General features: G+C 34.5%; 1 protein-coding gene across 3 annotated transcripts in view; it reads left to right on the top strand.

Moving 5' to 3' along the window:
• Positions 1–27,120, top strand: part of LOC150086898 (transmembrane protein 243-like) — an 86,805-nt gene that overhangs the window by 37,161 nt on the left and 22,524 nt on the right. For 2 of the 3 annotated variants that reach the window (XM_090371668.1, XM_090371670.1), the window contains exon 3: positions 17,633–17,683. In XM_090371668.1, coding sequence (XP_090227794.1) covers positions 17,633–17,683 — 51 coding nt within the window. Of the gene's footprint in view, positions 1–17,632; positions 17,684–25,608; positions 25,674–27,120 lie in introns of all 3 variants that reach the window. The other variant, XM_090371669.1, reaches the window with a different exon arrangement.

Here is a 27,120-nt window from a genome sequence, read left to right on the forward strand (position 1 = left end):
CATCTTTGGTAGAAGCATCTTCTGCTTCTACCAAAATTTCTGGTACAGCTTCTTCATCTGGTGTTAGATCCAGTTGTTCTTTATCCTTAAAAAGATTTGAATAAAATTCTTCCACTCGTTTTAGGATTTGTTGTTGCGCCATTCTCAAACTTCAAAGTGAACATTTGGCTCTTGTATATAACATTTTTTTCATTTTGTTTTCTTTAGCTCTTGACTAATAATTCTCTTCTAGTGTTCTTTTGACGAAATCAGAGTTGAACTTGTGCATTTCTTTTGTGTTGCTTTCTTATGGTCTTGCTCATTTCTACATATTTTACCCTTTTTTTTTTTTTTTTTTTTTACGTTACTAATTTGCTTCATTTATTGTCATGGCAATTGTTTCTTTTGATATTCTGGTTGGTTTTGCTTGTTTTTCAGTAGGTGCAAGGGCATAGGCAGTGTATACAATAGAATCAGTGACTTTTTCATTATTCATTGAAATATCTGTGTCAGGAAGGTTTTGCAACACATAAAAAGATTGGACGGGTATAGTTCAAACTTTCGACAATTTTTCAGTAGTTGACTTGACCAGTTTCTTTCATTCTTTCTTGCAATCAATTTTGATTTTTGCTCTCAGTAACTGATGGTTGCTTCCAACATTAAAATGGTTCAAGACTGAGCAGTCAATGAATATCGTTTTAGTATTTATCAGTATAAGATATCGGTGTAAATACATCTTAGGGAACTCATAATGAAAAACTACATAAGTAGTGTAAAGGCATCGATTTGACTGTATCTCATATTGTGACTACCTTCACAAGTTGCCATGTATTGCACTACCTCGAATAAGTAACACATCACTAATAGAGTAGACTATTAGTTACTTATTCTCAGTGGGCACCACCACCATCCAGACGACATCATTTCAAGGCTTGTTGGCCTATCGTCAGGATCTAGTTCAAAGTTTTGATGATTTTTCAGTAGTTGACTTGACCAATTTCTTTCTTGCAATCAATTGTGATTTTTGCTCTCAGTAACTGATGGTTGTTTCCAACATTAAAATGGTTCAAGACTGAGTAGTCAGTGAATATTGTTTTATTATTTATCAGTGTAAGATATCAATTTAAATACATCTTAGGGAACTCATAATGAAAAACTACATAAGTAGTGTAAAGCCTTTACACTACTTAAGCAGTGTAAAGGCAGGTTAAGCCTGTTGGCCTATTGTCAGTGGGTGGGCACCAGGTAACCTGGTGCCCACCCACTGACGATAGGCCAACAGGCTTTGAAATGATGCTGTCTGGGTGGTGGGGCCCACTGAAAATAAGTAACTAATAGTTTTCTCTATTAGTGAAGCATTGCTTATTCGAAGTAGTGCAATACATGGTAACTTCTGAAGGTAGTCGCAATATGAGATACAGTCACAACGATGCCTTTACACTTTGTGGTTTTTATAGTTTTTCATTATGAGTTCAGTATGGTGTATATATATTTTATAGTGTATTTTAAACTCACAATATATTATGCTGTGAGCATTTATTTTTTATTAAAAAATTATTTGTCAGTATAAAGTCAGTTTTACTAGTATTTCCAAGAGGGCTCTTCCATATCAGTTTTCATTGGGCCTTTTGTATTTATTTATTTTTTTGAAAAATGTGTTCATGGTGAACAGATTTTGTTCCTCCACAAATTCAATAAGTAGAATACCTTTATCATCCCTTTTTCCAGTTCTATATGGGTCGACAGATCTTTCCCTGTTTTGGATCTTACCAATTCTTGCATTTAAATCTCCCATTACAATTTTATAGTGGTAGTTGTCCTGCTTATAAAGGCACAATACACCTTCATAAAATTCATCATTTCTATGCCTACTTGTAGGAGCATAAGCTTGAATAATTTGAAGAGAGTAGCGACTAGCTTAACAGCACAACAAGCAATTCTTTTGGTAATGCTTTCTACTTTTATGGTTAAATATGTTAGTCTTTTGTTAATCAGGAATTCCACCACACTGTCCATTATTTGTTCCTTTGTAGTACAGCCAATGTCCATCTTCTAGTTTGACCAAATCTTCACCTTTTCTTCAAATCTTACATAAACTGATGATGTCACAACTGATGTTTTTCAGCTGGTCTTCCTGCTACCGTAGGTGCCTCCGTAGCCAGGTGGGCAGGAGCAGCAGTGCGTAGCACACACTTCTTGATTAGACCGGGGTTCGAGGTCGTGACCACCAAATATTGAGGATGCGGAAAGGTCAGGGAATGACCACCGCATATCCCTGGAGCAATATGGCTTTAGTTGCTAATGCTCCTAAAAACCAAATAACAAACCTGCTACTGTAGGTAGCAGCTTGCAGGCTTCTGGAGAATGAGGGCTGTTTATTTTGTTTTGAAGTCATGTTGAGGGAATAGACCATAATCTGCCACACTAGTCCAGTGTGGGTTGGCAGATTTTGGATTGATTTAGTCTGGTGTCTTAGCTTTAATTTGCCTATCATGGGGAACTCCTAACTCACGATATATTATGCTGCAATGGCAGTTCTCAGCTTCATTGACTCTCTCTCTCTCTCTCTCTCTCTCTCTCTCATTAAGAGTGGTTACTGTGTACTAGTGCAACATTAGTAATAAGACACACAATGACATGGAAGAAGCCCTTGCCTGTTACATTCCTCGTGTTGCAGGGTGTGTGTGCGCATACACACAATCCATAGGTAAAAAGAGATATAATGACTCTAGCGATTGTATTTTATAATTGGGTTATGTTTCTTCTGGAATTTTCATTTCTACTCTGTATTGTTGCAACTTCTTGTTATTACAGAATTGAAATTTGTATGAACTTTGTTTGGCATGCACTCATGATTTTGGTAGTTAAATGGTATTCCATTTTTCTATCACCAGTCATTGAACCCAATTTCTTGACATAAAGCAACGTATGTTAAACAATATTATGAATGAGGATGAAATTTCCATGGTTATAAATGATTCTAGAACTAGGGGACATAATTTCAAGTTACAGGGGGAGATGTTTAGACTGGACTGCAGGAAGCTTTCTTTTAGCCAGCGAGTTATAAATTACTGGAATAAGTTACCTACTTGGGTGTTGGAGGCTGACAGTGGAGAAATTTAAAGGTCAGCTGGATAATTACCTATGGGAGGAGGGAAATGCATAGGTTGTCTAGATTTCCTTTTCTCTTATTAATTATTTTTTAAAAATTTTCTTATTATTTTATTTATTATTTTTTTAATTATTATTATTTTTGGTTGGTGCAGCATATTCCATAGGCATCCTTGCACCATGTGGCCATTACTAATACTAATATTGAATTAGAAAAGCAATATTATAAATAGTTTTTACATTTTGTTATCTATATTCAAGTACTAAAAAAAAGCCCAATGTAGCCAAGCCAAATGTGACAATGCACTAATGTACATGTTTAAGTAGATAGTGGTTCAAATCCATATTGGTTGGTAAATATGGTTAATGATTGTATTCATTGTTGAAATAATTGTAAACCCCTCTACTTCTCTGTAGTTATTATTAGTAGTGGCAAACAAGATTATACAGCATCAGCCGAGGAGAAAAAAAGAAAAAAAAAAGCTTCCCATTTTACTTGTCCATCCCCTTTAGCAGTTTAATTAGTTCTTCCTTGAATTTATTCAAACTACCCACCTCCACAAAACCAGATTGGATTTTGTTCCAACAATCTGCCACCCTTTTGCTGAAGGTAAATTTTTATACATCCAACCTGCAGCCATCCTTCTCTGTCATGCAGTGTCAGTCATATCTTTTGAGGTTATGTTGGGCAAAATGCCGAGATCTAATATTTCTTGAGAGTACAGCTTTAAACTTAACTTTTGCTTTATTATTAAATGCATCATTACTTGTCAAACTAATAGAACAGACTTATCTGCAAAAAGATCTAAACTACCTCATTCATTTGACAAATATGTGATCTCAGTTCCAGTCTCAGTGATTCCATTTACGATATTCCAGGCTCCCTTCTCCCTCACTTTTTTTTTTTCTTTTAATTGGAGTCCTAATTGTCAGTTGCCTTAGTCACTACTCATCTCAGTTGTTCCAAGTTATTTGGTCTATGGTTCCTTTCACTTTAAAGGGTGGTGCTGGTGCATATTTCCATTTTGATATTCCTTGTCAGAGATTTCCTCATCCAGAACCTCTCTTTATTTCCTTTGGCTTAAAATCTCTCTATCCCAATCTTTCAAATTTATCTGTTGCTCCTATCAATCTTCCAAGTCCACTAATCACTCAGAACTCTGACTTCTTTTCTTGGAAACTATTTTTTCCAATCTAATTTTCTTTGGTGATTTTAGCATTCGTAACTCCAGCTGGCTTCACTTTTCTAGTTACATGGACCCAGCTTGTCACATGGCTTTTACAGTTGCTAACGACCTTACAGAACTTCTCCGTAGCCGAGTGGTCAGGAGCAGGAGTGCAATAGCACACGCTCTTTGAGTAGACCGGGGTTCAAGCCCCTGACTACTGAATACGGTCAATCTGCCAACCCGCACTGGACCAGCGTGGCGGATTATGGTCCATTTCCCTCAGCATGAATTGTTGAGGAGGCTTCCATCCTGCAGTGGGTTGATAATGGCTGCACTTTACTTTTTTACAGAACTTGTTTGCTTACCTGCTAGAATATCATACAATCCTAGTCACGTACCCACATGCTTGACCTTTTTAACACCAACAACCTTTCAAAGTATATAGTTAATATAAGTGGGCCTCTAGGTACCTTAGATCACAATATGGTGGTTCTCTTCTTCAGTGGAGTCCCCCTCCTCCAATTTCCAGCCTCATGTCCTTTAGCATTACAAGAATGAAAAATGGATGATCTGCATGATTTCTGTTATTCCTTTCCATGATTGGATTACTGTTTTAAGCATTCCTGATCCTAGTGTTTGCTTTGATCATGTCACTGAAATCATTCTTGTGGGGATGAAATCCTTTATTCAATGTTCCACCCTAATATCTCATCCTTCTCTAAATCTTGGTTTTCCAATAAGTATGCTGCTCAAGATAAGAATCTAGCATATTGCAATTGCTTTACATCCAAATCCCCAGCTTCATTTTCTGCCCTATACTAGACTTTGCAACAATTATAAAACAGTTATGCATCATTCCAAACTTAGATTTTGAACAGGCTAAGAGTACAAAACTTTCTTGTCCACATGGCGGTCAAGCATTTTGATCTCTTGCTGAAGCTATTGTCTGCAACTTCTGGTTATCAATACTTCTATTGCATCCTCAGCTAAAGCAAAGCTGACTTATTAGCATCCTTTTTTTCTTGCATTAATCTTCTTGATACATCACCTCCAACTGTATCAAACCCTGCAATCAGTGTCTCCCATGGTCTTCTGACAGAAGGATGTTAGAAGAATTCTAAACATTCTTGATGCTCTAGGTCCCATGATATTTCTCCACTTGTTCTCAAAATCTGTATTTTTGGTTGCTGATGTTCTGTGTTGCCTTTTTACACTAGCATTTTTCCTTCTACATGAAAATTTGCTCATATCTAGCCAGTTCCTAGAAAGGATAACAGATCCCTCCCTCCCTTCCAATTATCACCCCATTGTACTCACCTTTATTCCTTCCAAAGTAATGGAGAAAACCATAAACTCTTAAACTGTCTTAAAACCTTCTTCCAATCAATGATTGCCAATATGGATTGTATCATGTTGCACCACTGGTGACATATTTGTTTATGTTACTCTTCTTTGGACAAATTTGATGGAGAACCTTAGTGAAATGCAAGCAGTTTCTCTTGACACTTCCAAGACTATTGATTGCATTTGGCATGAAATGTTAGTCATCTAAACAAGTTTTCACCTTATGGACTGCCGTCTGATCTTTTTTTTTTTTTCATTTGGTTAGCCATTTTTCTCTGACTACTTACTGTGAGTGTTGGTTGATGGCTTTCTGTTTTGTACTTTAACTAATCTGGTTTTACCATATTTTAGTTTTTTCTCCCAAACCTATTTGTAGTTTTGCTGGTGATAGCATGCTTCTCTTCGATGACACCCATCTTTCTAGATAAGATGACATATCCCTATTAGTGTTCACCCTGACTTATAATTTCTCTTGGCATAAGCACATCACAAATATTGCTTCCTGTGCATCATAAAAATAATTTTTTCCCCACTCTTGGGATTACTTTTCATCTAAACGTCTACTTATCCTGCAAACCTCAAATCTGCCCTTCTGTGGAATGTTGTTCCCATATCTGGTTCCCCCCTCCCCCATCAAAACCTCTCTCAGGGAGCTTCTAGACTATTCAAAAGAAGGAAGTCATGTTAATTAGTGACCCATCTCTTACATTCTTTTCATTCTGCTGCATGCATTTTTCAATACATACGTCCATGGTTATTTTTCTTCTGCATTGGTGTCTGTAATTTGCCACTCTTCCAAACTCAACTTTTTCTCTTCGTTGTTTGACTTAGCTACTGGAAAAACTTCCTTTCACATACATTTCTCAATAATTGCAGTCTTTAGAAATTCAAGTGTAATGTCAGAAAGTATCCAGTGTCTTGTTATAAAAGTAAACAAGACTGCATAGAGAAACGTGAACAATTTTATTTTGAACTAAGGGAATACATGAATTGATTTGGGGGATGATGAGAATTCAGGGATTATTATTAACACCTGACATTCTGGGAGCTGCCTCATTCTATTTTTAGGCTGCAATATATTAAAGGATATTAATCAATAAGTTATAAAGGTTATATACAATGTGTTTCAAAATTATGTATACACACTTTAAAAATTTATATTTAATGAACAATATATACAAATGTACTTTTTTTTTTTTTTGATACTTTGAAGACAAAAAAAATTTTTTTTGCAAGATAAACTTTACTTTAATTGTTCAAAATGCCCTCCATCAACAGTAATGCATGAGTGGCATCTATCTTCAACAGATCTACATACCGAAATGCACAAATCAGGTGAAATGTTTTCTGCTTGCTGTTGAATTTTCATTTCATTTGTGGTTTGTGACTGTAAACCCGATTTTTCAAGCATCCCCAAGCAAAGAAAATCTAAAGGGGTGAGATCTGACGACCTTGGAGGATATTCAAAAGCACTACCCTGACAACCTATCCATTTTCGACGATCACGAAATTCATTATCAAGATAATCATGCACAGTTGTATGATAATGTGGAGGTGTACCATCTTGTTGAAAATATACCACTGTCTGCAAACATGTCTCTGATTTTTGGTACAGCACAATCCCTCAACATATCCAGATAATTTTTTCCATTAACAATGCTATTGAATTGATAGGGACCAATTATTCCACGTGAAGAGAACCCCATCCACACAGTAATTCCTGGTAGATCGACACCTTTCTGTAGAGTGATATATGGATTTTTAGTGGCCCAGCGAACACATTTGTGACAATTTATATGGCCATTCATTTTAAATGTGGCCTCATCTGACCATGCATTGTATCCTGAAAAGCATGATTTTTTTTTTTTTGTAATGCTCACAAAATTGCATTTGTAGATCTGGATCATCTTCCTGGATTGCATGCACTAATCAAGGTATAAATGACTTAATTCTAAAAACACTTGCATGGTTTAAACCTAGCTCTTGTGAACACAGTTTTGTTGATTTTCTTGGGGTGCACAAATTGCATTTCTTACAGCTTCAATGTATTCATTACTTTTTGATGTCGTCTTCCTGCCACATGTTAAGTAATTGATATTCTGAATGGTTCCATGCTCCTCAAATTTATCCCGCAAATGAGTAATTGTTAAACGTGTGGGTGCTTTTGTTTCATATCATGATTTCCAAGCATGCTGAACTTCATTGACATTTTCATGTTTCCAATACCATTTTATAATTGCCTTTCTTTCTTCAAAACTTAATTGGTACTCTCCATTGTTTTAGAGGTATCTATAAAATAAAATGAAAATTAAATTATTGTAAAAAAAATTGTATATTTTTAAGCTACAAAATGAGTTTAAGAAAATTAAATTGGTGCATATTGTTCATTAAATATAAATTTTAAAGTGTATATATAATTTGAAAAAACTTGTATATTAAAAGTAACAAAATATTAAACACAAAAATTATAATAAAATGAAATAACTCATGTGTGTGCATGAGTTATAATTGAATACAGTGAATCTTATGATAAAAAAAAAAATACAGTGAAGAAAGTCAATTTGATGCATCTGAAATCCTCCACATTTACTTTCAGTCAGTTGCCAACAATTAATTTTAATTCATCTGAAATCATAAATATATCTAAAGATACAGGAGATTTTTCTTTCAATGACAGTGCTGGTGTTCTTAGATCTAAACAACCATTGACAAAACGGTTGAGGGTAGGAGTGGGATGAAGATCCTCTGCTATCATGAGTAACAAAAAAAAACTGGAATATATAGCTTTTTCATCCATGCTACAGGATTGCTGTAGATTTTTTTTTTTTTTTTTTTTTTTTTTTAATCATGACAGTATAGAAGAGTGTCTCTCCCATTCCTACCTTCAAATGTTCAGTCAGTAGCTGTTTTCAAGTGTTCTTGAAAACTACTGACTGAAAATAGCTTGAAAATGAACATTTCAAATTGAATTAGTTCTAAGAACATTGGTGTTTGAAAAAAAAATCCCTTGTATTGGATATTTATATGAATTTAGGTGTATCACAGTTAATTGCTTGTAATTGATACCATTGAAATTAAATGAGGAGAATTTTAGATGATTTCAAATGATTAAAATTTTGAACCACTTGTTCTGTATATTTTTTATCACGAGATTTCTGTATTAAAGTATGTACCCTATCCATTTATCCCTATAAACAACTATTTATTCTTGTATATACGTAAAAGAAGTTTTATTTTATTATAATTTTGATTTTTATTTTGTTTCTTTTAATTCAGATAACCTTTATATCTTAGCTTACTGATTTATATGATTGGCTATGACCAATTTGATTAGATACTGTGATATGGTAACAAAGGAACTGGATGCAAAAAATAATTTTGATAGCATATACAGTACTTGGATTTCAGGAAAACTTTTGAAACTGTTGAACACATTGGAGTAGTGTTACATTAAGGACAAGTTACTGCTATGAATAAAGGGATGGTTGAGTGGTAGAAGAGAGAGAGAGTTATCAGTGGATATTGCTCTTCAGAGACTTATGTTATCAGCGAGTCCCTCAGGGTTCAGTGCTCTGCCCATTGTTGTTTTCCATATTTATTAATGATATTGATGAAGGTATATCAAGCTTAATGTCTAAGTTTACAGATGATATGAAGGTTGGCAGGGTGGTTAATGAAAGTAATGATGGTATGCTACTGCAACAAGATCTACAAAAATTAGGCAGTTATGCTGAGAAAATTGCAATTGAGATTTAAATTGACAAATGCAAAGAGCTGCACATAGATAGCTGTAATCCTAGATTAACTTACCAACTGTGTGCCACTACACTCAGGGTAGTAGAAAATGAAAAAAGACTTTGGGGTAATTGTATAGTCAGTTCTGCAGATTGCACATCGTCTGGAAACTAAGCACCTGCAAGCTAATCTGATTGAGGTGTTTAAGGCTTTGAATAGATTGAGGAAGCTCACTGCTCATGGGATTCTTGCTCAGACTACACACATGACAGGGTATGAATTCAAATTGAGGAAGGATGGTTACAGAATTTGTGCACAGAAGTTTGCCTTTAATCAGTGGTTGTTTGCTGGAACAAACTTCCATTTGATGTTGTGGGAGTGGATAGCTTGAATAAATTCAGGGATGAACTAGACAAACTTTTGGAGGGGATGAATATGTGAAATGGGAAGCACTTTTTTTCTTTCTTTTTTTTTGGCTGATGCTGTAAAAGCTTGCTTTCTTGCATCATTTGCCACTATTAATACTAATATCTCTTTAATATATTGCAGCCTTAGAAGAAAGGAGCAACATAGTTTCAAAATTTTGGGTGTTAAAATAATAATACATTTTCATGTAAATTTTCTTAGTTTAGAATAAATATCCTGCCATGTTTCTCTACACAGTCTTGTTTTCTCTTATGCCATTTCCTACTGTATATTTAGATCTTTATTCATAGCATGTAAATTATAGCCTTCAACTCATGCACATAAGGTATTAGAGCCTACCACATTCTGTAGGTTCTAGTACCTTATCTGTTTGAAGTGTGTGTAAAAAAAAATCTGTAAACAATTTAATATTTGAATAATTTTATGACATGATCAATTATACTTGTCCAAATGTTGTTCTAATTTTTAATGCCTAAATGTGTTATTAATCTTTTGATTTTAAAATTTGGATAAATAATTAAAATCAATGACACATGAGATTAAACATCAGTCTGACCAATTTGATTGAGTACTATGATGTGGTCACAAAGGAACTGGATGCAAAAAAATTTGATATCATATACTTGGATTTCAGTAAAACTTTTGATACTGTTGTATGTCGAAGACTACTGTACAAATTGGAGCAGTATGGCATTAAGGGCAATTTGCTACATTTGCTATAAAAGGGTGGTTGAGTGGGAGAAGACAGAGTGGTAATCAATGGACACTGCTCTTTGTGGACTAATGTTATTAGTTGAGTCCCACAGGGTTTGGTGTTGGGCCCATTGTTGTTTTGTATATTTATCAATGATATTGATGAAGGTATATCAGGCTTAGTGTCAAAGTTTGCAGATGATACAAAGGTTGGCAGAGTTGTTAATGACAGTATGCTACTGCAGCAGGATCTAGAAAAGTTGGGAAAATGGGATGAGAAGTGGCAACTGAAGTTTAATATTGACAAATGCAAAGTACTTATATGTGTAGAAGTAACCCCAGAGAAATGTACCAACTGTATTATACTACACTCAGGTTGGTAGAAAATGAAAAAGAACTGAGGTAATTGTGCAGTCAGATATGAAGTTTTCAGAGCAGTGCAGACAGGCTGTCAGAGCAGATAATGGGATCTTGTCAGTGATATACAGGATTTTGCTAGTAGGGAAAAGGAGGTGATTATCGCTTTGTATAAGGCAATGGTCAGGCCATGCCTTGAGTACTGCGTACAGGTCTGGAGGCCTCATTTTAAGAAAGATGTAGAGTTGCTAGAACAAGTACAGAGAAGGGCAACAAGATTGGTTAGGGGAATGAAGGGGTCCTCTTACCACGAAAGGCTATAAGTTCTGCTAATTGAAGCATCTGGAGACTAGGCACCTGCGAGGTGATCTGATTGAGATGTATAAGGCCTTGAATGGGTTGAGCAGGCTCAGTGTTGATGGGATTCTTCCTCTTGTTCAGATTATGAACCTGAGGGGGGCATAAATTCAAATTGAGGAAAGACATTTGTAGAATAGATGAGGAAGTTTGCCTTTAGCCAGCAGGCAGTTGATTGCTGGAACAAACTTCCATCTGTCATTGTGGAAATTGATAGCTTAAATTCAAGAAAGAACTTGACAAACCTTTATAGCAAATGGATGGTTTAAATGGGGAATTTTTTTTTTGCTGATGCTGCATAAGCTTGCTTTCTTGCATCACATGCTAATGCTAAACAGTGGAAATACAGCTGAAACTAAAAGCCAGTATGCTAAACCATTATCCTAATGGTTTATTAATTGTTATACTTTATTGAAGATAAAATTGGACCCTGATTATCTAGGTTCTACCAGTTGAGATCTCTGTTAACTGAGCTAGTTGGCTAAGAAAGTGAACAGCACAAACTAGGCACATGCAAGGTGATCTGATTGAGATGTTTAAGGCTTTGAATGGTTTGAGCAAGCTCAGTAGTGATGGGATCCTTCCTCTTGCTGTGATTATGCACTTGGGGAGACACAAATTCAAATTGAGGAAAGAATTTCAGAATAGACGTGCAGAAATTTTCCTTTAGCCAAAACTCTCCTACCTAGGCTAGGCACATTATAGCCTAAGCTGCTCTTGTGCCAATAGCTTTTAAATAACATCAACAACAACAGCCTTTAGCCAGCAGGTGGTTAATTGCTGGAACAAACTTCCATCTGTCATTGTGGAAGTTGATAGCTTAAATAAATTCAAGGAAGAACTGGACAAACCTTTTGGAGTGAATGGATAGGTGAAATGGGAAGTGTTTCTTTTTTTTAGCTGATGCTGTATAAGCTGGCTTTCTTGCATCATATGTCACTGTTAATGCTAACTATTAAAAGAGTGCTTGACTATGCTGGAAATGAGAGGTTAGTACCAGTGTTCTCAGAATGGATTGTGATAGTGTGTTTGCTGCTGGGCCATGTCACTCTCAACCAGTACTTTGGGAAATATTAACATCTAGAATGCTAATATTTGGACAAATCCAAGATTAAATATTTTTTTGTTGAAAGTTTATTCAGCACATGTAAATGGTATTCGTCAGTTCTCATTGGGATTAATTATAAATTATTATAGATGCACTTGAGCTTGTAATTGGCAATAAACATCTAATATTTTAAATTTTTTGGAGGAGTGTAACAAATGGAATACAGCATCATGCGTGGTTGTCCCGTGGTGACTATGTCATCCAGGTTATGAATGTAAGTCAAAAAAAAATTAACATCAAGACATGTTGGACATGTTTGACCTATTGATATTGTTCATAGCATGTAAATTATAGCCAACGTTTCCGCTTTGTTGTGTATCCATCTCCCCTAATTGTTCAACATTCCTAGAGAACACCTTTTGGATTATTGAAAGTTCAGTTGTCCTTACATTGGGTGTGGCCACTCATTCTTTGCATATCCTGATATTTATTCTAATAGTGTGTTTCATTTGAATAATCCTTGCATAAAAGAAGTAGACCTTGTACAACAGAATAATTGCCTCCCTATCCCTGCTAGCAAAATTCATGTATATCATCAACAAAACTCCATGTGCTGTCCTGGCAGCTCATCTGCCCTGCTCAGAGAACTATATATATTATTTTTATTATTCCATCTTCCACTGGTTATTAGTGGTTGAGGAGATCATTGATTTATGAACTGGTGGCCCTTGTCTATTTCAGTGTAGTTGAAAGTTATTTGTGAGGAACAGATAGAAGGTTTCTTACTAATGTTTGGAATTATCTGAAGTCCAGCCAGCAGAATTTTAACTCATGAGTAAATGTGTATACTTGTGGCAGTAGATAGTGAGAATAAACTTCAAGATAAAACAAACTTCCCCTGGTTTGTTTTCAAGATAAAAAAACAAAAGTTTTTTTTTTTTTTTTTTCTTTTTTACTGCTTTTAAACAAACATCACTGAAAGGTGTTGAAAGTAGTGCTTCTCTAGACAGTTTGTAGGTAACTGAATTTGTTCTTTTAAAATCATGCTGGTTTTAAAGATATATAGGAAAATAATAATAAACTAAATAATATACTTTTCAATATACTAAAGTTACTTCATTGTTAGGAAAGTTATTTTTAAAATACAGTTTTAGGAAAAGTAAATCTAAATGAGCTAAATCAGTTCATGAATCTGACCCATGAATTGTTATAGTAGCATGTGAACAAAAGTGCTTTGAGAATCACTGTGTATTTCTGTATAAAGTGCTTTTACAGTATTTTTTCCTATATTTCATATATATTTGAAACTTATTCTGTATTTCCTATAAATTGCTGATTTTGATCTTAATGATTATAATATAATATTAATTTAGATTAATTTGGAAGGTCTGACCAGTAAACTATGGTTGGACCTCCAAAATCTGGCAGTCTGCTATCCAGCACCAACCATTTTCTAGATATTTTGGGAAAAATGGGCAAATGCAAACCATTTGAGAATCTGCAAATTTAGTTCTCTGACCACAATCTCCAACAGTTCATCTCTGATGAGCTGGTGAAGATTGTGCACAATAGGGGTTTCTGCTCAGGTTTAAGTTTATATCAATAGTTTGTACCATGCTCCAGCTTCATCAGTAAATTTTGAAAGGTCATGGGACTGTCTGCTGCTATTTATGAACAAGATTTTCGATTTGTTTATAATTTGCAATTAAACATAAGTTTCTGGATCTTATGATTTGAATGAGAAGCATTGGGCTGTTGGTAAAGAACATCAGGATTAATTTTTAAGAAATTGCACTTTACCAATTGAACATTGTTTTTGCTTATTGTAGGAAAAAGGATCAAATTATTAAAAAATTGATCTAGTACTCAAATCAGCAGTCAGTAGAATCGCCTTCTTCCCTGCACCAGGTCGAAAAGACCCAAGTTAGAGTCCCATCGATGATGGAAGAAATTTTTATGGGCCTTTTTCACTACATGGCTAAGTTAGTCGGTCTCAGGTGAGGGTAACGTGGTCCCAGAAACTCAGTTTTTCATTCGGCAGACAGAAAATCAACCTCAGGACACAATTTACAGACAGTATATACACTGAGCAATATGGCCTTAATCGTTGATGCTCCTAAAAAACTCTATTACTGAATTCATACTGGCACATAGCAAATTTCAGCCACTTGCATTTGCTTGCATACTGCTTAGCAGAAAGCAGGTGGTCCAGAAGATTGTGTGGTTCAAAATACAAGAATAGTTCATTAGTTATTGTTGAAAAGAAAATTGGTTCATTGTAAGAGAAATTTGACTGTGGGACTTTGGAGGGACTGTTGTACAAATCTTTTGGCATTGATTCACCAACTGTGTATATATTTGGAAGGGAAAAATTTTATTTTTACTATACTTTACAATATAATACTTTTCCAGATATTGTGTTACTTTTCTCTCTGTGTAGGATTTGCATATTTAAGATAAGTTGCACTATTGAAATTCTTTACTTGTGTGTGTGTGTGTGTGTGTGTGTGTGTGTGTGTGTGTGTGTGTGTGTGTGTGTGTGTTTATTTTAAATAAATGTAATATGACCTTCCGAAATCCAGCTGATTCTTAAATTCGAGATTGCATGATTTTGGAGGTTCAATAGTATTCCATATTTTTTTTTTCAAAAGATATGCAAAGCATGTTATATTTCATTACAATTATTATTAAATTATAATAGGATTACAATGTTTTAGCTGAATTATTTTTATTATTATAAACATTATTATAATAATAGAGGTTGCAATAAATATTGAGTGTCCTCAAATCTAAGCACAAACATTTTCACCTTCACTCTTTTCATTTCTTTTCTTCGTTGAGAAAGAAAAGTGTTTGAATAGCTATTTGTTATTATTCCTGATATGATATTGACTTTTAATTTTTCCAGTATATCAATTAGTGTATACAGTACAACTCTTTTTTTTTTTTTTTAAGTTGTCTGAAAGATAAGAATCTGAGGATCATTAGATGTTTAGTTACATCCATGTGCTATGGACATTATTCCACTTGCCCTAATAGCTTAAGCTCTTATTTCCCACTTACCCTAAAAGTATATGCTCTATGTCCCACTTGCCCTAATCACATTTCTGTTGTGTGTGTAACCGTATCTTATTTTTTTGGAGGCGATAAAAATGGACTTCAAAAACATAATGAAAAAAAAAAACAAATATAACATCAAAATAATAATCAATTTATTTTCTTTATACAAATACAAATTATGTTTAAAATACAAATACAAATTATTGAAGTTTAAATTGTACTAATCATTTAGTGGAAGAAAGTAACCAGCTGCTTGCAATAAATGTGTGTAAATCAATGTCCCCGCTTTGTTTCTCCGCTCTTAATTTCATTAATTTTTTATTACTGTCCTCGTATTTACAGTTTTTACAAGGTGGAAGATTTCCACCATTTACTAATCCTAGTATTCTCTAAAAGTTAGCTTGTTGCCTAAAATGGGTAATCATCTTCCATATATTAACATGATGGTGCCTCACAGATTTATTTAAAGCATAATGCCATCCTTCCACGTGATTTATTGTCAGAGGACCAAAATTAGCATGATGATTCCACAATGTTGTTGTTGTTGTTATTTGGAGCATTAGCAACTAAGATCATTTTGCTCTAGGGATATGTGGTGGTCATTCCCTGACCTTTCTGCATCCTCCGTATTTGGTGGTCACGAGCTCGAACCCCGGTCTAATCAAGAAGTGTGTGCTATGCACTGCTGCTCCTGCCCACCTGGCTATGGAGGCACCATTCCACAATGATTGCGCAAAGTGAGTAGTGGGTCATCCAATTTGTTTCGAAGTATTTTATAAACTCTTCTTTGGTGCCTCCGAAGCCAGGTGGGCAGGAGCAGCAGCACTGCGTAGCACACGCTTCTTGATTAGACTGGGGTTCGAGCCCGTGCCCACCAAATACGGAGGATGCGGAAAGGTCAGGGAATGACCACCGCATATCCCCGGAGCAATATGGCTTTAGTTGCTAATGCTCCTAAAAACCAAACAAAACAAACAAAAAACAAACTCTTCACATGTTTCATATGAAGGATGTTCTGGCGTGGATGTTCTCGAATGATTCCTTCCCAAGCTTCCTCTAGTTCTTCTAATGAAACATGCTAATCCCACCATTGACTTCACTAACTTTCTGACATTTTGTTCCTCAGTGTATGCCAGTCATAATCCTAAATATTGTACTTTCTACCAAATTGCTTGATTGAAATGAAATAAACAACCCTTAATATCAGTATCAGAAAATGTTTCTTCTATGGATCTGATCACAGCACTTTCGTGATCAACTTGGAATTTTCTTGGTTGAAATGTTGTCTTGATTTGCAATGCTTTCTGTTGAATTAATTGGAACAGGTGATTGTAAGTTGATTTTGATTTATCTGGAAAGAGAATAAAAAAGAAATGGAAACATTTGCACTCTGTGCATACTGCACAAAGAATCCCAGATCCAGGATAAAAACTTGGCAGCAGCAGCATGGTCTGATGATGGTATTAGTAAGCTCCTGAACCAGCCGCCACAATAAATATTAATATTATAATATAATAATAGCTGTAATAGATTTTATTCCCTGCTATAAAGAGCAAACGTCATGCTGATGTTTGGCTACTATTTGAACGAATTCTTAGGTCGACAAATGCAGATGGAAACACCGGGGATGTTACCTCACTTGCTCATCAACCCCTTCTAAAGGGTCATTAGAGTGAAAGGGATTGAAGGTATACAATTGTATACATATACTTGGTGCAACTGACAGTAGCACCCCCATTACCATTGGGACATGATTAGGGCAGGTCACTATTATGGCAAGCATTCATTAAGGCATAATAGAGCATAGAATGATAGAACCATTTATTAAAAAAAATGTATGAAAGTTCAAGTCTTACAAAAGTTTTTTTTTTTATATAATAAGTTCATCCATGTAAATCTGAGCATATGCTATTAGGGCAAGCATTCGTATTAGGGTATATGTGATTAGGGCAAGTGACCATTAGTGCTTCTGAGATTAGGGCAAGTGAGACTAAACCATGCTGCGACTGGGAAAAAAGCATGCTGCCTCATTGTAAACAAAATACTATTAGTAAGTGAAACCTAGCATATAACAACTTTTTTGGTATCTAGAGATAACGAATGCCTGCTATTATAGCAGTCAAATCAAATTCTGTCAAGTTATTAATGATAAATTAACACTTAATTTGAGTTGCAAGAATTTTGAATCATCCAATAGAAGCACTGTATATAGCATGAAAAATAAATATAAAGACTTAATTTAGGAAGTGTTATAATGTAGGAGTAAATTATTGATTTTTTACTTTTTAAAAATTTTTGCAGTTCTTCTTTGCTTTAAAAGGTTATTAATTGAAACTTTTTTTTTTTTTTTTAGGATCGTATTCTCAATCATTTTTTGGCTGCAATTACCACACTCTATGTCCTGGTATGCATTTATTTTTTTCCCTATCTGTGTTTATTATCAGATGCAGTTTACACAATTTTGTTGATCAATTTTGTCATTTATCAATATGTTTTGGACATTAAATTTTATTTTAGTTTTTCAAGTTATTTTATTAAATGAAGATAGCTATGAACTATGCAGTTAACTGAATGTGTGATTTTATTTCTTCATTTGTTATTTTTAAATAGTTTTGATAGAACTATATAGCAGTATATAGCTACCGTGTGTGTGTATATAAAATACCATGTTTTTATATTTCTATATATTTTTAAACTATATAGCCTAATATTAGTGTGCAACCATGGCCTAAAAAGGGAACCAAAAATCCACCATAACTAGCGGAGTCATACTTAATCTAAAATTAACATAATAACAAATCAAAAGTATCATGATGCCGTTACTGCATAAAGCTTACATTGAAAGGCACGTCAACTTGGGGCTAGCGTCTCTCAACATATGCTATCAGTAACAACATGAGCCATTTGTTTCTGCAAGTTACACGCCAGTCACACCTTATTAATATATACCAAATACTGTATAGTATATAAAATAGCTGAAAAGTGAATTTTGAATTATTTAATTTTTTCAGCTAAGTTAAGATATGATTTAAGACAAGTTAAAGTTACAGATAGCTTAATATGCTAAACTTCTCAAATATGACTTACACAATAAAATTTTTTTAAAAAACGGCTGCCTAGCAAAATATAACTGCTAGCTCTACAGAAAGCTTTACTCTTACCATATTTACATGAGATTTTCTGTTACTGTAGCTAAATGGGTGGGAAAAAGCAAAGGGCATAAGCCAAAGAAATAGGCAAATGGAGCAGGCAAAAGCAATGGTGGTAGTGCCTCAGTTTCCCTCGAATTACTTATATATATAGCCTGTGTGTGTGTGTGTATATATATTATGTGTGTGTGTGTGTGTATACACACACACACACACACACACACACACACACACACAGGCAGTTCTCGCTTTACGAGTTCCCGGGATTACAAGTTCCCTCCCCCTCAAATATCAACAAAATCGAAAATATAAAGAATAATTGCAAAAAATGAATGTTAAACATTCATAAATACTGCATTTCAAACCATGCGCATAGCTATACAATACAGTGTACCCAGCTTTGCGATATTAATCCGTTCCAGAGACACCATTGTATCATGAAAATATCATAATGTGAACCAAATAACACATGTTTTTGGTAATTCTTTCCATGACCTCAGAAGTAGAAATTTTCGCTATATAACTCTCTAAAAGGTCATTTTTATAGTGTAAATTGTATTAGTTACCAATTTAAATTACTAAAATGCACTACACTTTCATCGTTATCGTATGTTCTATTATAAGAACCAATTTTGAATGCATTTGTGACATTTTTCTAAAGCACATTTCCGGAGGTCACAACCATAAAACAATCAAAACAATTTGCACTTTCCAGTTTATTGGGCTTTTCTGTTACTGCAAGCAATTATAAACGAGTAGTAAACTCAATATTATTGCATTTGCCAAAATACTGATAGCTGGAATTGTGTGGTTTTTGCGTTATTATGGTGAAATGTGTATCCTGAATTATGGTGAAATATGTTTACTGAAATCTTCGATCGTATAAAACAAATAAATTTTCAGAATCTTCTGTTTATTTCTTTTTATTTTTTAAGCTTCGTAAACGTGTTACTCTGTGCAAATCGTGTTAGTTGCAATTTGTACGTTCCTTTGAAAAATGCTTATGCATCTATTGAAATTTATAAAGAAAATAGAAGATTATCTTGGAAACAAACGCCCCTTGAAGCATTTCTGAAGGAAACCGATGGCTGGAATTGTGGTTTTTTATGTTATTATGGTGAAATGTGTTTCCCCTTACTGAAATCTTCAATCATATAAAAAACATGAATAAATTTTTAGAATCTTCTCTTCATTCATTTTGGTTTTTTTTTAAGCTTCGTAAACTTGTTACTCCACGTGAATCGTGTTAGTTGCAATTTGTGTGTGCTGTTAAAAAAATGATTATGCATGCAATCGTGAAATTTATAATTAAAAGAGAAGATTATCTTGGGAAAAAATGCCTTGTGCAACAAACCAACGAGTGCCGAGCCAATAATAAGTGATCAACAAGTGTGCATTTAGTCGATGATGAAGAAAAGACATTCTTTAAAATTTGTAAGTCATAAATAATTTCTTTATTATTATAATTTGCTTGATTTTACAGGCTACATTTTAATTTCTTTGGATAAATCAATAATTGTTTAAACAAACTAATTAGCTAACTAATTTCATCGTTGAGAACGTAACCCCTATTTTTAACATTGTGGAATTTTATTCCAACTTTACAAGTGTGTGCTAGGAATGAATTAACTTGTGAAGTCGAGAACTACCTGTGTATATATTTGTTTATTTATTTTTTTTTTTACGAAATGACTGAAGGTATGTCTCACCACGAGCTGGAAACCCTTAACCCTGAAAGTACAGTAGTATTTATTGAATCTAAAGGAATATATCCCCCACTCACACAAACAGCACATATTTGGTACTGCTGAAAATAAATGACTATTTATTTTAGGATTGTGATCATTCTAAAAAAGTTGCTAATTTCTACAAGATGTTTTATTTTCTGAGAATTTTTGATGTCCTTTACTAAACTAAATTTATGGCATTTAGGATGCTGTGTGCAGCTGCTGAAAATTTTCACTCCTGAAAATGGAGATGTTTTTGGTAAATTTTGACATTTTACCTTAATTATAATACTAAATTATGTTTAATAAATAGTTTTAATTCCTTACACACATACAGGGTGGTCATAAAGTCTTGCGCCAGTTTTAAATTTTAATAACTAAAGATATACAAATAATGGAACTATTTAGTAAAAATGATGTGAAAGTTCATGTCAAAGTTTTATTCTTAATGCAGTTTTTAATTATCACACTTCAACATGGCTGCCATCATTGGTGACCATGTGTGTCATTAACTGATCCAGTTTCTTTAAAATTTTTCATCCACCTACTTATTGACATTTTATGGGGTGCATCTTTTTTTAATGAGTAGTGAAATGTCTTCTCATAGCTGTTATTAATTTAAACTCTGAAAGCCAAAGCACACAGTTAACTTTTTCTTCAGTTATCATTTGGGGTCATTCAATATCTGCAATAAAAGAGAAATTGATAAAGTATAATTACAACAAAAGGAAAATCAGATTTACATGGATGAACTTATTATATAAGAAAACTTTAAGACTTGAACTTTCATATAATTTTTTACCTAAAAAGTTCTATCATTTGTATAACTTTAGTTATTACAGTTTAAAACCAGTGCAGAACTTTATGACCACCCTGTACATTAGCTTATTTTTGAATTTATCTAAGGATTTTATAAGTTCTGACTTAATATGAGCAAATATGCAAACCATTTGAGAATATTCTTTTTGACTTGAACATTACATCTCGTAACTAGTAAATTGCAGTGGCACATACTGTAGTAGTCAACTGCAGTGTTTTAAACTGCACTAAATAAATAGTACAAGGGCCGTAATCATATAGGTGCTTATTTTTTTATTTAGTTAAACATTTAGGAAGTCAGTAGCATTATTTTTAGAAACCTAATAGCATAATTTGTATTCTAATTATTTAGAAGAGGGGGGGGTCTACGTGATTGTTCATTATTATGTTAGTGAATTGATATTCTGAATTGTTAATGAATTGATATTTAGACAATGCCAAACTATTTATGACTCCATTTTGGAAACTCACTGTTTCCTGTCTTCAGGCCTATGGGAGGATAGAACATTATTTGAGGAGTGGTAGTTTTCAACTTGATAATATTTGATTATTAACAATACAATGTATTCTAATTATACTATACTCCTTTCCATGTACAATTGTAATATAATTAAACTTTTTCTTATAAATCAAATAAACCCATTAATTAATTAATAATAAAGATAGTTGAAGTGGTTCAATTCCTTTAATGGTTCAATGGTTCAAGAGGTGGTTCAATTCCTTTAAGGGGCTTAGAGAGGAACAGGTATCCTGTGTGTTATCAGACACTCAGTCTGAAACACTGATGGATCCAATATCTTTCTATTACAGAAGATTTAGGAGAAGTCTGGTTGGCCTGCCTCCCTAAAATCCACTCATGCACACCTTCTCGATGGTAAGCCCTGTTACGTCACTTAGGTGGCAACGAACGTGTAGAGTGGTTCTCTTCAAGACGCCTGGTCAGCGTGAAGAGGAAAAGACCAAACCCTCCAGCATATGACAGCACGACAAAACAAATGGCCCTCAGTCCCCAGCGGCTTTCACTCCCCCTCTTATGGCAGGGAGAGGATCAGAGTGGAAGCAGAGGGTGCTAAGAATCTTTAGGTACGACCAGGCTGCCATGCACGGAAACTGAACTTGGCCTGTTACAACGTAAGATCACTCATCAGTGAAGACAGGATATTAGAGCTGGAAGAGGAATTAGAAAATGTGAATTGGAATATCATCGGTTTGGCTGAAACAAGAAGAAGAAATGAATCACTTATAAGTTTATCAAGTGGAAATCAGCTGTACACCAATGTAAACAGTGAAAGGAGTGAAGGTGGAGTTGGGTTTCTGGTCCATAAAGATTTTAAAAATAACATTTTGGAATTCAAAAGTACATCACCAAGGGTGTCAAGACTAATACTCAAGATTTCTAAGCGGTACAAGCTAAAGATTATAATAATTTATGCACCAACATCGAGCCATGATGATGAAGAGGTTGAAGAAATGTACACCGAAATTGAGTCTTCTGGATGAGCAGAAAACTCACTACACTATTATTATGGGGGACATCAATGCTAAGGTTGGAAAAAGACAAAACAGCGCAGAAAGGGGAACTATTTTGGAATTGGTAAAAGAAATGAAAGAGGCGAAAGACTTGTGGAATTTGCAGAATCTCAAGGATTGTCAGTAATGAACACTTTTTTTCAAGAAAAGGGTGGACATGGAAGAGCCCAAATGGATTAACAACTAATGAAATCGACTTCATTCTCACTAACAGAAGATATATTGTAAATGATGTTACCGTCCTGAATAAGGTAAATGTTGAAAGTGATCACAGAATGGTAAGATGTACACTTGATATAGATGTAGGAAAGGAAAAAGCTGACTCGAGTAAATAATACAAAGGTCTTTGAAATAACAGAGGAGGAGAAAAAGCAGTATGTACTGGAACTTAAGAACAAGTTTGAGCTTCTGCAGACTGCTCAGGACCAAGATATCGACGAGGAATATTACAACTTTCTGAAAGTGATAAAGCCCAAGAAACCTATAGGGAAAAAGAAATCCAAAGAAGAAAAAATTAGTCAAGAAACACTTGTTATGATGAACCAAAGGCGAAAAATGAAGAGCAAGATAAACACTGACAAGGAAAAAATTGAGTATACTGAGTTATGCAAAGCCATTAGAAAGAGACTCAGAGAGGACATAAGAAGATTTAACACAAGAAAAGTTGACAGTCAACTGCCAACACATCAGTGTATCTCACTGTATTTATTTATTTGCCCTAATTTTAATTTTTAGCCTTTTTGATGTGAAATATGTTTGGATGTGTTGACTTAGTAGTTCTAAGTTCTCTCTCCATGGTGAGGGGATAACTGCTGTGTGACACTGTTGTTCTTGACAGCGATTGTTATGTGCAGTAAGAGCACTTGTCTCCTGCCCTATTTTTATGGTTATTGGGTGAAGGGAATAGCAATGACCAAATGACATAATGGACTCTTTTACAAAGGGTGATAGTCTTATATATCTATAGTGAATTATTTTTTCTTAAATAGTGAACACAAATGAAACTTATCCTCCTTTTCTATCTCCATCTGATACCACAAAGTAACAAAGTTTAATTATAGAATAAAATATATCAAATCATATCATGTATTTGTTCAAAAAGACGATTGTTATAAGCTTTTCTCAGTAAATAAGCTAAGCAGAGTTGGACAGTGGTCCTTCTGAAATTCCTTTCAGAAACTCAGTAACTGAGTTTTGAAAAGGATTTCAGGTCAGCAGTCGCAACATGAAGTTTTAATTAACTTTAAAACATAACTAGAAATTGCAAAGAAATTAACTAAGAAAGAAGTGCATGTTTCCATTACATTACAGAAAATGACTTTTTTGTCTAACAAGTACCCCTTCCTTATGTGATTAATGTACCCCGGGGCACACTTTGTATTATGCCTTTAGTGGGGTCCTCATTTGAAAACCACTTCATTAGCTCATCCTTCCTGTGATATGCAGTTTGCTGGTGTTGATTGTGAAATTTGTGTGTTTGCTATAAAAGGCATTTTTTATATTCCTCTTCTGGGACATGATCACACCACTATTATATATCTGAAACTGATGTACTGAGGCACAATATATCAGGGTTTCACTGTATTTAGCCCTGATCAAAATAATTAAAGTCACATACCAGTTTGGAAATTTTTTGAATGACCTAAGGGGGTGATATGCTGCATAGAGGAACAGAATTGAAAGATTAGCATTTTAGCATTAGTAGAAGCATATGATGCAAGAAAGTAAGCTTATGCAGCATCAGCCAAAAAAAAAAAAAAAAACACCACTCCCATTTCACCCCTCCGTTCATTCGAAATATTTGTTCAGCTGAGCCTTAAATTTATTTAGGCTATCAACTTCCACAACAAGGGATGGAAGTCTGTTCCACCAACCAACTACCCCCTGGCTAAAGGCAAATTTCTGCACATCTATCCTACATCTGTCTTTCCTCAATTTGAATTTATGCCCTCTCAGGTGATTATTCTGAGCAAGAGGAAGAATCCCATCGGCATTGAGCATACTCAAACCATTCAAGGCTTTATACACCTCTATCAGATCACCTCGCCACTGCCTAGTCTCCAGACACTAATTTGCAAAACTTAAGCCTTTCTTCATAAGAGCAACCCTTTGTTCCATTCACTAATCTTGTTGCCCTTCTCTGTACTCATTCCAGCAGCTCTATATCCTTCTTAAAATGAGACCTCCAGACCTGTATACAGTACCCAAGGTGTGGCCTGACCATTGCCTTATACAAGGGAATAATCACCTCCTTATCCCTGCTAGGAAAATTCCTGTATATCATTGACAAGACACCATGAGCTACTCTTTGAAGCCCGTCTGCACTGCTCAGAAAACTTCATATCTGCCTGCATAATTACCCCCAGGTCCTTTTCACCTTGTGCCACCGGTAAAAATTGTGCACATCACTTTGCTGTTACCAAGTGCAGTGGGTTGCGAAAATTGTTCTGAAACATGGCCATAACATATGTGAAAGGTGAACCATTTATGATGGAAGAAACCTTTCCCATAATCTCCAGCAGTATGCTAAGTCATCAAGAAAAGGCTGTAGATGGCACAGGAGAACAAGCAGAATGGTAATATTTAGTAATTTTTGCATTTATTGAATAGTTCCTTCAATAAATAAAAAATGCCATTTATCGAATAAGCATAGTAGCCCTTAAAATTTCATAAAAAAACAATTGTCAGCCTACCATGTTCTGATAGACAGGTGGTTGGATTAACACTAGAGCCACATTGCACACTTGGATTTAAAAAAAAAAAAAATGGATTTTATCCAACCTTCCATATTTTGGAGTTCTGAATAAGGGGTCCCCGTACTGTATTTAAATTTCAGAGAAGATTTTGTATATATTGCACATGAAGACTACTGTATAGCTCTTGGAGCATTATATCATTAAGGGCAGGCACTGCTCTTCTTAGACTAATGTTAGTAGTGGAGGAATAGCACTGCCTAAGAATAAAATCTAAGGCAGTGCTATTATTGTTTTTAATATTTATTAATTATATTGATTAAGTCATATCTGGCTTATCTAAGTTTACAAAGGTTAGCAGGCTGTACTGATGTGATTCATTCAAAGCGAACAGTGATATTTCTTTTCAAGGGGTTACCCTCTACAGGTCAATTCCAGTTGCAGGAGTGACTCTATAATTGGAAGTGCTGGGGCAGGTAAGAAGTAATTGCATAATATCAGATGGCTGTGCTTCAGAACAACTCTAATTCATAAATTTAAATAATTCATTTTATCTCATTTATCATATTCATCTGTTATTTTTAATGAAATCATTAAAATCAACCTGTTAAGTTATTCTTTAGAATTCATACTTTTGTCTTTTTTGTATAGGTTAAACCTATGATGGATATTTAATTTTTTTTTTTTTTTTTCGCAAATGAAAATGATTGTCATTACCATAATCACTTTTTATTTAAAAAAAATTCAGCATCTCATATTTTTTAGCTAGTTCCATAGGTTTTATTTAAGGTAATTTATTAAAAGGACACCTCTCCTTATTGGAAAACTTGAACTGAACATTAATAGTGAATGAAGTTTCAGTATAACTCTATATATCTCCATGTAATATTAATCTAAAATTGTTAAATAAGATTATTTAACAATTTAAGATGTTTTCATCGTAGTTAGATTCCTATTCATGTTGTGATCACACATGAATAGGAATTAGTGATTATTCATGCACTACAAATATAGGAAATACAAAATAAGAAAGGTCTTATGTGTGTTTGTTCATCCTGAAGTAATGCAGTGAGGCATCCTTTTTACCATTTACTAATTATCTGTGTTTAAAACGTGCTCTTCTATGATTTGTATTAGAAGTATCTAGAGTAGGTTCAGTAGAAACCAGTTTGGAGTGCACTGTTTGAGAATAGCTACATTATAATACGTGATTCTGTATTATACTGTTCATCACCAGCTCAACTAAAGTGTAATTTATTTATTCGGCATTTTTTGAGAGTAGGTAATCAGTTACATTACCTCTGATTCTTTATTGCTTCTTTTGGAATGAGCACCAGCCTGGAAAGCAAGTTGCCAGGGATTTCATGGCCTGCTGTGAGTCATCACAGAACTAGTAAATACACGGGCTGTATTAGAGTAATTAATATTAAGAATAGGTGCATGTATACTTGTATATACACCAATGCTAGGAGCATAGTAAATAAATTTGACGAATCTGAAGTGCTAGACAAGTCATCAGACATTGTGGGGATATCAGTCAGAGATTTGGTGTCACTCATTTATAAGGGATGCAAAATTTGAATATAGGGAGTACAATGTATACCAAAAGGATGGACAGGACACAGGAGGGGTGGGAGGGGGGGGCAAGGATTATGCTCTTAGTTAAGAAGCAAATAAAATCTAAGGCAGTGCATTCAGTTTACATGGGTGGCCATTGCAATGTTGAGTCAGTCCAGTGTGACATAAGCACTGGGAAAACAAAATTGAGAGTAGTAGTGTGTTATAGGCCTAATGACTGATGAGTATAACGAACAAATGTACAGAAAAATAGTGGGCCAGTAAATAACAGTCTTATAATGAGTGATTTTAACTTTACAGATATTGACTGGAACTTGTGGGTTGGTCACTCAGAGACTATCAAGA

This window comes from Mastigoproctus giganteus, chromosome 4 (assembly GCF_048544385.1).
Source record: "Mastigoproctus giganteus isolate SK-2022 chromosome 4, ASM4854438v1, whole genome shotgun sequence".
Classification (NCBI taxonomy): Eukaryota; Metazoa; Arthropoda; class Arachnida; order Uropygi; family Thelyphonidae; genus Mastigoproctus; species Mastigoproctus giganteus.